We start from the raw sequence: 11,538 nt of genomic DNA, 5'->3' as shown, positions 1-11,538 counted from the left end.
ATTCACACAATAGAAGTATAGGAATACAAAGTATGTATTGAAATTCTGGAAGGTTATTTTATGGGGTTCCTTGTCACTGTTGGAGGATAGGGGTTCTTGTCATGGTCTTACCTTCTTGCTGTTCTCCTTCGTTTGACATGTGCTGGTGGCCATCTTGGTTTCTGGGTTTCTAAGACTGCTGCTGCTTCTGGTCCCTGATCCTGGCTTCGTCTGACTACCCTGCTGGTTCCTGATCCTGGCTTCGTCTGACTACCCTGCTGGTTCCTGATCCTGGCTTCGTCTGACTACCCTGCTGGTTCCTGATCCTGGCTTCGTCTGACTACCCTCCTGGTTCCTGACCTCTGGCTTCGCAAGGACTCTGCCTCGGTTTCGCCATCCGTTTGGACTTTTGCTTTACAGCTTGATTTTCAATAAAGCCTTCTTATTTTCACTTATCTGTTGTTGTACGTCTGGTTCATGGTTCCGTGACAGTTCTGAAGGGGTCTGCAGCAGACTTGGTGTCCCAGTAGGAAATTAAGTTTCTGAAGAGAGCTGGGGCAGCTATGGGGAATGGGGTCCCTCCAGGAGGTGGGGGCTATGCAAGGGCACTGTGGGTGATGGAGGCTTGCAGCACTGCAGGGTATGGGGTGGCACTGTGGAAAGTTGAGGGCACTGTGGGTGCCGAGGGCTCTTAGAGGGTTTAAGTGAGATTGAGGGGCACTGTGGGCCACTATGGGAGGATTGGGAGCACTATGTGAGCTGGGAGGCTGTTTTGCTTTTGGTTCTTCCTGGTGATGAAGTCTTCTTCCTATTATTCCAGGATCTCTCCTGACTGTCTCTTGCTTCTCAGAGTCCTGAAAAGCTTCTCTTCTCTCTAGTACAAACAACCAGCATAGCTCCTTTGTCTTCAGCACATGGTTGTTCCAGTCTTCGTACACCATCCCACCACTTCCTGCCCTGAGCTCATGAACCAGTCCAACAGGTTTGTTAGCATATGAATAGGGGAATATTTCTAAACAATACATGGTCTTAAAATGTTATTCCATATTTATGCTATAAAAATCACTTAAAAAGCCATAGTGGCTAGGTCAGGGGATCTGCAACTGGCTGGAGACCAGGCTATGACCTGGCAGTTGGGAACCATTGAGAATAGAAACCATCTTATTATGAACAATAAAGTATTAACACTCATAAGATTAATATTTGGCACTTTGTTTTCCATTTCCACATGAGGAAAGGCATTGTAATTGTGTTCAAACCAATATTCAAAATTCACATACACCATTGTAATAAGCACACATTTTTTGTAGTAGCATATAACAATATACAAGCAAGACCTCAAATCCTACCAAATTGCACACATACAGTACCTACAGATGTGCAGGTGGTGTTCTTCATCTCAGCAGTGCAAAATCATTGTCTTTGCACATACCAGTGCAGTTAAGAAGGTTGTCTAAAATTTAAAGTAGAATTGGACTTTAAAAGTGAAGATTTGTGACCCGTTGCCTGCATCTGATACCAGTTACCAACCTGGCTCATCCTGACCATTCCCTGAACCCTGCCTGCACTGACTTCAGCTTCCTTCCTCACCTATGCTCCTGTTGCAACTGTACTGCTGATCCAATACCGAGACTGGCCTGCACCCTGACCATGCTCTTGTCTATGTAGTTGAACCTGATCCAACTGACTCCGATGTTCCTCTGCCTGCTACCTAGCAATCTGCTCCAAGTACCTACCTGCTGCCAGCCAATACCTGCATATTGCCTGCTCACTGACCAGCCAGCACCTGCTTGTCAAATGCCCACTACTAGCCAATGCTCATCACTTGTCTGCTACCAACCAGTACCTGCCTGTTCCAGCCTGCTACTTACTTGCTAAAACCCAGCCAGTCCATTCTGCTGTAGTCCACTGTGAGATTCCTTCTACCCTGGTTTGAACAACCTGCATGGCCCTGCTGCTAGCAAGACCAACAGGCACTCATGACACTCTGCGCTCTTGTGCTACCTTTTCACTTTATAAGGGGCCCTCAGCCAAAGGTGTAAGAGAAGCCTTCCTCATCACATCAGGCTCCTCCACCAGGTACGTGACTGTTCTCTTCAATCTAGTAACTACATATCTGCAGTGTCAGATCTAAGGCAATGCTGCATCTGACTGTTAGTCTCAGGAGATTTGGAGTGGAATTTGGTGACATCACTACTGTTCTCTTTGCTGGAGGCTCTAACATGAGGAGGCGGCTATGCGGTCCTTCCTCATCCCCTCCTCAGTCAGGACTGAGTGGTGAGAAATGTGCTCTGACCCCTCCCTCACTCCTCCTCCCCCCCGGCTCTTCCCTCCTTGTAGGGCCATGTCACTTTCTCCTCTCTTCCCCCTCACATACCTCTCCGACCCCTCCCGCTCCTCCTTCAATGGGCTGTCCTCCTCCTCTTCTGTCTTCCTGATTGACTGAGACACACAGAGACTGCGGGGAGCTCCGGGAAGTCTTCTCTCAGCGGCCCGACTGACCGGCGGACATGGCTCTGGTCACCGTCCAGCTGTCCTCCGTGGACGGGGGGGCGGAGCCCACTCCATTGCAGGAAGATGCGAAAAATCGGAGAAAGCGAATGCAGAGACGGCAGAGCTTTGTCATGGTTAAAGGAGCTGCCCTGCTACTCCAAGATGAGGATGAGCCACAAGAGGTTAAAGAACCAGAACCCTCACAGACTGCAGGCCCTAGTGAGCAGCAGCTTCACTTACAGGCCATGCTGAGACTTCTTCGGGAGGAGGACACTTTAAAATTGGCTATCCGCCTGGAGCCTGTCCGGTCCTGTCTAACCAGATATCTGTTGGTGGTTTCCTCTGTGGGAAGAACCAATGAGGAACTGACCATTCTGCTGGGTGTTGACTTTCCACACGATGGGTCCAGCGGCTGCACTATAGGCAATGTTCTGCCAATATGGAGTAATACACAGGTCTTCATAGATGGAGATGGTGGATTCAGCGTTACAATTGGGTTGGATGTCCGATCGTTTAAGCCTATATCTGTTCAAACAATGTGGTCCCTTCTTCAAACACTTCACAAAGCCTGCGAAGCTGCAGAGTCCTATAATTATATTCCAGGCAATAGTGTCCATTCTGGGCTGGCATATTACCGGGACCACCGTCATTCACCCCAGGATTGTATTCACGCTTGGATGGCCACAGCAGACTTAACGTCTATGCGCAGAGATGCTACCACACAAGAAAGAGAGGTGACTGAGAAGATCATCCGAAAAAAGCTGCGAGACATCTTGCGGGAAAGCGACCTTGAGAATATAACTTCTAAGCAGGTCCGGAATGCTCTGGAGCAGCACACTAATTGCAACCTGCAGGAGTACACCGAGTTCATTGATAACGAGATGATTATAATCTTGGCACAAATGGACCGTCCCTCAGAAATCTTCTCCTACTTGTACTTGGGTTCAGAATGGAATGCTTCAAATCTGGATGAACTTCAGAAGAATAAGGTTACTCAAATACTTAACGTCACCCGAGAAATTGACAACTTCTTTCCTGAGACTTTTAAATATCTGAATATTAGAGTTTTAGATGAAGAGAGTACCAACCTTCTACCATACTGGAAAGAGACCCACAACTTTATTTCCGCTGCCAAACGCCAGAACACCTGCGTCCTTGTACACTGCAAGATGGGGGTGTCCCGCTCGGCCTCCACAGTGATTGCTTATGCCATGAAGGAGTATGAATGGACACTGGAACAAGCTTTGAAACATGTCAAAGAGAGGAGGAGCATCGTCCAACCGAATGCTGGATTCCTGCGACAGCTGCAGACATATCAGGGCATCTTGGGTGCAAGTAAGCAGCGGCACAGTTATTTGTGGGACCCCAGCTCCGCACCTGCCATTTCGAGGTACCCCAGCCCCCCGGATTCTCTGACTACACTACCCTCTGCCCCTAAACAAAAGATGAACCTGCGTTTTCTTATGAGGTCTATCAGTGAGATGGAGGTTACTGACTCCACCCCTGAGTTGAAAGGCAAGCCAGTAGAAAGAGAGAATTTTGCCTCCGACAGGGGCAGTAGCCAACTGGAAGGCTTTGACTCTGTGCCTGAAGAGGAGGATAACCTATCAAACCAACTGCATAGTCTGTCATCCCTGGGTGATAGCTTGCTGGAGAGAAACGATACTTCAATGGATCAAGACGAGAGCACAAATATGCTCTACCTGGATGAGCAAGATGGCGAATTGGCAGAATCCTTCACAAGGAACAATACAAAATGTACTGCAATGCACGAGGAGAGTACGTCAATGGATGAGGTGTTTGTTTCTCCCTCCTCGTCCCCGCGCTCTCAATCCTCAGCATCCCGTAGAAGAGCAAGACGCAAAAAGAAACTTCAGACTCAGCACCCAGTAGAGAACACGCGAGCGGGCCTTTCATCAAAGTCCGAATCGGTGGCCGTGCTTGAAGGAGCAGGACTTGTATCTAAGCGTCTGCAGGAAGTAGAACAAGCCCGCAAATCTCGGATCATGCGACAGAGCAATGTTGGAGAGACGCCAGAGGAATCATAGACCTTCAAGGCTTCCATGTGTGTTTTTGGCCAAGGGAATGCAGGCAGTATTTGACCTGGGGGAGCATATTTTTATATTTTTGTAAAGAAAAATTATTTTTCCATTGCCATTACCACATAAGGTAGACAGCGGAAGCTTTGAAAGAAAAGACTCAGGGATGGTATTCACGTTTTTTTATTTGGTTATTTTTAAAATATGTTTGTCATAATATTCATTTTAAGAAATAAAATGGAGTCAGTTGAGTCTTTGAGGACCAAATATCTTCAACAGCATGGCTGGCGCAGCATCAGAGGCCACTTGCATAATGGCCAATGTTACTGTCTTTCAAACACACTGGCACACATCATACCCATGATGAGATTTGCATTACTTTTCATATTTGAAGAGTAGAAGCTACCTGCAGCAAACAGATTCAAGATTTCAGCCTCCCGTATTGGAGTAGGATAGGGACAGTCCAAATCGGGTTGGTTGCTGATAGGATTTGTTTTTTTTTCTGTTCAGTCTTGACATTTACACAGCCCTGCCTGGCAGGGCAGGAGACCTCGCTTTTTCCTGCCGAAGTTCAGTACCATTTGTAGATCTTGTCTGTCCCCCAGACTGTGGTTGGACAGATCAAGAAGTCGTCCCCCAGCCTGTGGTTGGACAAGGAGAAGCAACAGTCTGACGAGCTTATCTCTCTGTTAACCTCTTTACATTGACCACCTCCCGGCCATTTAAGAGTTCTAAAAGCTGGGAGGTGAGCATTCAGATCATGTGACCACCGTGATTGGTGGTCACATGATCACCAAGCTCCTGATTGCTAGTATGCATCTAGAGCTTTTCAGTATCCTCGGGTTGTTTTTAACAGGACCGCTCGGCGCTAAGGCCCACCCGACGAGCGGCCACATATATGCAACTGGCATCAAAGGGTTTAATACAAAAACATTCTACATAGTGGAGGGTTTTTTTGAGGCTCAGACCACCCAAAAATAGATTGCATCATAAGCTCATCGGATTTTATTATACATCATCTGTCGAATTAGATTAGAAAATATATAAAGGCTGACAAAAAGTTACTTGATCCTCAGGCTGTATATATCAACACTCTATATTCCACATGACATTAAAGCAGTATTAAACCCAAAACCTGAAATATATTGCAGCTTACCAATCCTTAGATGTAAACGGTGCATTTGTTTTCTTTTTTTTTTTTTAGGCTTTTCCCCCCTCTGTTTTCACCTGATGATCTGGCCAGTACCACACCACCTGTATTATTAGAGTGGTCCCACACTGGATGAATGAGCACAGGGGGGTATTATTAGAGTGGTCCCACACTGGATGAATGAGCACAGGGGTGTATTTAATAGAGTGGTCCCACACTGGATGAATGAGCACAGGGGTGTATTATTAGAGTGGTCCCACACTGGATGAATTAGCATAGGGGGGTATTATTAGAGTGGTCCCACACTGGATGAATGAGCACAGGGGTGTATTATTAGAGTGGTCCCCACACTGGATGAATGAGCACAGGGGGGGTATTATTAGAGTGGTCCCCACACTGGATGAATGAGCACAGGGGGGGTATTATTAGAGTGGTCCCACACTGGATGAATGAGCATAGGGGGGTATTATTAGAGTGGTCCCCACACTGGATGAATGAGCACAGGGGTGTATTATTAGAGTGGTCCCACACTGGATGAATGAGCATAGGGGGGTATTATTAGAGTGGTCCCACACTGGATGAATGAGCACAGGGGTGTATTATTAGAGTGGTCCCACACTGGATGAATGAGCACAGGGGGGTATTATTAGAGTGGTCCCCACACTGGATGAATGAGCACAGGGGGGGTATTATTAGAGTGGTCCCCACACTGGATGAATGAGCACAGGGGGGGTATTATTAGAGTGGTCCCACACTGGATGAATGAGCACAGGGGTGTATTATTAGAGTGGTCCCACACTGGATGAATGAGCACAGGGGGGGTATTATTAGAGTGGTCCCACACTGGATGAATGAGCACAGGGGGCACCTTTGGGACAGCAGCATTGTCAGTCTGAAAGAAGGGGAGTGTTAGTACTAGCAGATTGAGACACACTAACAAATTGAAGTGAACCTCCAGCTCATACTTTAAAACCAGTTACAAACAAAGCAAGCAGTATTTTTATTTTCTTTTGGGATAAAGGTTTCACATAAATAAAAACCGATCATTATATTCCCCTCTGTCCTCTGCCAGTGTAAAATGGATGTCTCATTCCTGTAAATTGATGCATTCTGCAGGAGAGCTTGTTCTTTTGAAAAACAGACTTACTGGCTGGATCACCAGATAACAATAGATGTGATGGCTGCATTTCTTTTCTTTTTCGGGCTTGCTTTCTTCTAGGAATTGGTAAGCTGCAATATAATATATTTTTGCTTTTTGATTTTTAACAAATTCTTGTATATGACATTAATCTTATGGATGATTCAACGCGTTTCAGTAAACTGGGGATAGAGCGGATATCTGTATAATGCATACTAGAGATGTTACACCCAGTTTATTTAAAATCTATCACATTGGCATAAATCAATCTCTTATCCAATAACACTAGGAAGCATAACGTTTGAAGTTTTGGTCAGCCTTATATGTTAAAAACATTTTATGCAATATTGGTCTCTTCGGGGAAAGCCGCCACCTTCGAAGGCAGCAAAGTGATGTCTAGAAGGGTCCCCCATAAGTAGGATGTTTTTTTATTTATATGATTTATGGCAGTGGTGGCGAACCTTGGCGCCCCGGGTGTTTTGGAGCTGCGTTTCCCATGATGCTTAACTCCACTGCAGAGTGCATGAGCATCGTGGGAGATGTGGTTCCGGGGCAGCTGGGGTGCCGGGGTTTGCCATCACTGATATTGGATGTTGGCACGGGTTAAAGATATTTCCTCCCTCCTGGTTTTCTCTCTGTTACTCTCTTCTCCCCTTCTACAACAAGATGCTAATTTTAAGTCAAATTCAGGTACTTACCATGTTTGCATTAAAAAAATACATTTAATATATTAACCACCTTGCTGCCACCAACGTAAGCCTTATGTCTATGGCAAGGACCCGTAAACAGACTCCTGGCTGCTATATCAGCCTTGAATGTGTTTACATTAAAGCCAATTGTCCGCTTTCTACTGGAAATGAGTTGGGCTGCTTTACAGCTGCGGAACAAAATTAAACTCCCACTATCCTGTTTGGAGAGCGATCGAACACGAAACGTATTCCGATGAAAGGGGCCATGCTGCAAGCAATGCAGGCAGTTGCGGTGCTGGCTTTTGAAATTTAAAATAGGCGGTGAGGAGAGGACATATTGGCCACCCCCAGGGGCTGACTGGCAACTTTCAAGTGCAGGCCAGAGGCCCATGGTGCAGAGACTCGGCTCCCCTCCCACTCTCTTTCTGGCCTCCTCCTGGCCCCCGTTCCGGGCTGGGGCTCCGCTCCGGGTGCTCTCTGCTCGCCGGCCGAGTTTGGTTTCCCGACCTTGCGGGCAGGGGCGGTTGGGGGGAGCTGGGACGGCTCGGTCTGGGCTGGTCGGGGGAGGGGAGTCTCCGGTGGGTTATGACACCGGCCTCTGCTCGGACGCAGCTTACACCAGTGGTGGCGAGGCTTGGCGCCCCGGATGTTTTGGAGCTGCGTTTCCCATGGTGCTCAACTACACTGCAGAGTGTGTGAGCGTCATGGGAGATGTGGTTCCGGGGCATCTGGGGTGCCGGGGTTCTCCATCACTGGCTTACCCCATCCGTGCTGGGGGGAGGGCTGCGCTCTGTCCTTGTCTTTATCCCGCACTCAGTGGGTCGGCGGTGGTGGCTTTTTGCTTCTCTTCGCCGGGAATTCTTTGGGCATGTCTGTGGCAGAGGCGGTGCAGCCTTTTTATGGGGCATCGGAGTGGACCGGGGGGCGGTTGCCCCCCTTGCCCAGTCCTCCCCTGTCCACTGCCAACAAAAGAGAAAAAGGAATTGAATACAGCCACCACATCTCCGGAGTGGTAAACTGCAATGTAGTGCAGTTCTAGTTTTTGGGTTTCCATACAATGATTGGCAGTACAGCTACGGTTGCCTGCAGTTGGAGACCAGGAGAAGTTAAAGGAGTTCCAGCTCCAGTCTTATGGCCCGTACACACGGTAAGAAAGTCTAAAGTAAAATTTCGTCCAAACGATCTGCCGATTTTTGGATTGTTAGTATGGTGCTTTCGACAGCCGATTTACGAATTTTTGGATGCCAAAAACTGAATGTGCAGGTTATAAAAAATTTTATCGCACGTGAACACCACATATGATTTTCGTTTAATTATTACAGTTTTTGCCTGCAAAAAATCTTAAGAGCAAGACTAAAGGCCCGTACACACCATAAGAAAATCGGAAAGGGAAATTTCATCCGGCGAACGATCTGCTGATTTTCGGATTGTTAGTATGGTGCTTTCGACAGCCGATTACGGATTTTCAGACGACAAAAACTGGATGTGCAGGCTATAAAATTTTTATGGTACGTCAACACAACGTCCGATTTTCGTTTAATTAGTACCTTTTTTTTGTCCGAAAAAAATCGTAAGAGCAAGACTAGGCATGCTCGGAAATGAAAGAATACATACAAAACAATTCAACATCACTTCTGAAGTTGAATTCTGTCATATGAGAATTTTCCTATGAAAGTCACCTCTTCACTTTCAAAATGAGACTAGCATGCCACAAAAAACGGACGAACGTGTATACGAGGCTTTATTTACAATTCATTTGGTGTGCAGGGGTTGAGGATTTCAGATATATGCATTGTCGTTCTTCAGGGAATTGTTTTACAGCCAAAAAAAACAACGCTTTATGAGATGTTTGAGAGTAAACTATCAGGCTTAAGCAATGTGGTCGTCAAGCGCAAATGATTACATATGAAGCGCAAAATGCCCGAAGCAACCAGTAAGAATGCCTCTTTGATGTGGCTCCAGTAAGCTTAGATATGATTGGTTGCTATGCACTGCACTTTACACGTTGCATTGCCTTTGCTAGACAAGCCTGTTACAACTCGCACAGAATACAGATCAGTTTAGGATACTGCGTAACATTTCTTTATGTTCTGAACCTTTTGTCCTACTGTTAATTTTGGAGACATTTTTTTACACGCAAATTGTACAGTGCATTTTTAAATGTATTTTTTAAATTGTGCTGCTAGAAATGTTATATTGTGCAAATGTTAATGTTTTCTTTGTGGACTGCAAATATAATAATTTTATCTCGAAAAAAAAAAAAAAAAAAAAAAAAAAAAAGAAAAAAAAAAAAAACATGAGGAGGCAATGCTCCGCCTCTACCAAGATGGCCTTCTCCACACAGAGATACAGTGCAGATCAAAGGATATTGATGAAAAGAGTGCCAGATGACAGTGCTATCTTAAGAGCATTAAAGGGCCCCAGGCAATGCAGTGTACTGGGGCCCTGCCTACACAATCACCCAGGAGAATAAAAATGCAAATTATCGATAAGGCTATATTTATTGATACAGCAGTGCCAGGCTAATGAGAGCTTCCAAGTTCAGTGGCTGGGTCCGGTGAACACACACACGGATGGGAGTCAGACTCGACTGTCCTGTGTGTACATGTTCCTGTGGAGGCGGATAGGCATTCCTGCAGTTGTGGACTCCACCTCCATGGCCCAAGTGGCCTAACAGCAGCGCAGGGCCACCTGCTAATTTCGGCAGCGGGATGCACATGGGACTAATGCTTGACTGGGTCTGGGTCGCTGGGCAGGTGGGGCCCCCCGGGCAACTGCCCAGCGTGCCCATTCGGTAAGATGGCCCTACCAGATGGTCATCTTAAGAGTCCATAATCATTTGTTCGAGAAAACAAATTGAAAACATTAGTATAAAAGGTATTCATTGGGTTTTGGGGGTTGACAGCCCCCCCCCCCCCTTCCTTTAACAGGGCTTAAAATGAGAAAGACCGTGTTTTCTCCAGCCCTCTATCTCAAGACTCCTGGCGAGTTGTCACATTGTTATATTTGATAAATGATTATGGACTCTTAAGACAACTGTCTGATGCTTTTTTTTTTTAATTCCATTTTGGTTTCTTAGGTTGGGGGCCCCACCTTGTGGTAGAGATGCCAAGGTTTAGTTGTCAAGCCCAACCAACACCATTGTTTTGATGGTCAAAAGTTCAAAGTCCAGCACCTAACATCTACTTGCTCTTGGACAGCGCACAACAAAGCATAGTCATGTGATGGGGAAAGATCAGATGCAGTTATAACACATGAAATACTCCTGAGTAGTCATTTGCCCTCTTCCTGCTTTATTTTGGCCACAACATCCAGACTTCAGTTCCTCTATAACAGGGGTCTCCAAATTTTTTAAACAAAGGGCCAATTTATTGTCCTTCAGACTTTAGGAGGGCCGGATTGTGGCCCGCAGGAGCAGTAAATGTCCCGGGCTCAGTATCAATGAGAATAAATATGGCCTCAGGTTTGGTGGTCAATAGGAGAAAGAAGCAGTGCTCCTATTAGTAGGGGGAATAGTATCCCATCATTGGTATCGGTAGAAGAATTATAAGAATAGTGTCTCATATCAGTGGGAGGAATAGTGCCCGAGGGCCAGATAAAGACTAGCAAAGGGCCACATCTGGCCCTCGGGCCACAGTTTGGAGACCCCTGCAATATAACATCGAACATGGTCTACTTTTTCAGGCAGGAGGTGCCACAGCATCACCTATCAGGCTGTGACAAAGGTGGAGCAATGAGTAAAATGAGCAAAAGTCCAGTTTGAAGGCCATTAATCAAAATCCGCAATGCAATTTAAACAAACATTGGTGGGACTTGAGGAGAACATTAAAAACACACAAAACAAGAATAATTTGACTATATGTCTGTCGTCAAGAGGGCAGAAAGTCTTACAAATATTGTTTTCCACTTGGGTTACAGTTCAGTGTTAACAGTTCCCAGCCATGAGAAATAGACAATGCCCAACCGTGCATTATTTGCAAAACCTTAACAATTTACATCACTTGATGTTATGTTGACTCATGTAGGTCTTGCTACAGATAAGAAAACCTT

At 46.1% G+C, this 11,538-nt stretch overlaps 1 protein-coding gene across 1 annotated transcript; it reads left to right on the top strand.

Annotated features, from left to right (window-relative positions):
- The first annotated feature begins 2,471 nt into the window (after nucleotides 1-2,471).
- Nucleotides 2,472-5,080, top strand: LOC309545767 (protein phosphatase Slingshot homolog). Its single transcript, XM_082245121.1, has one exon. It carries the CDS (start codon nucleotides 2,490-2,492, stop codon nucleotides 4,518-4,520), a length of 2,031 nt encoding a protein of 676 aa, XP_082101247.1. The 5' UTR covers nucleotides 2,472-2,489; the 3' UTR covers nucleotides 4,521-5,080.
- The last annotated feature ends 6,458 nt before the right edge of the window (nucleotides 5,081-11,538 follow it).

The sequence above is a fragment of the Pelophylax lessonae genome (genome assembly GCF_965119305.1).
Source record: "Pelophylax lessonae genome assembly, chromosome: 2".
NCBI lineage: Eukaryota > Metazoa > Chordata > Amphibia > Anura > Ranidae > Pelophylax > Pelophylax lessonae.
This window is presented reverse-complemented; position numbering and strand designations above follow the sequence as displayed.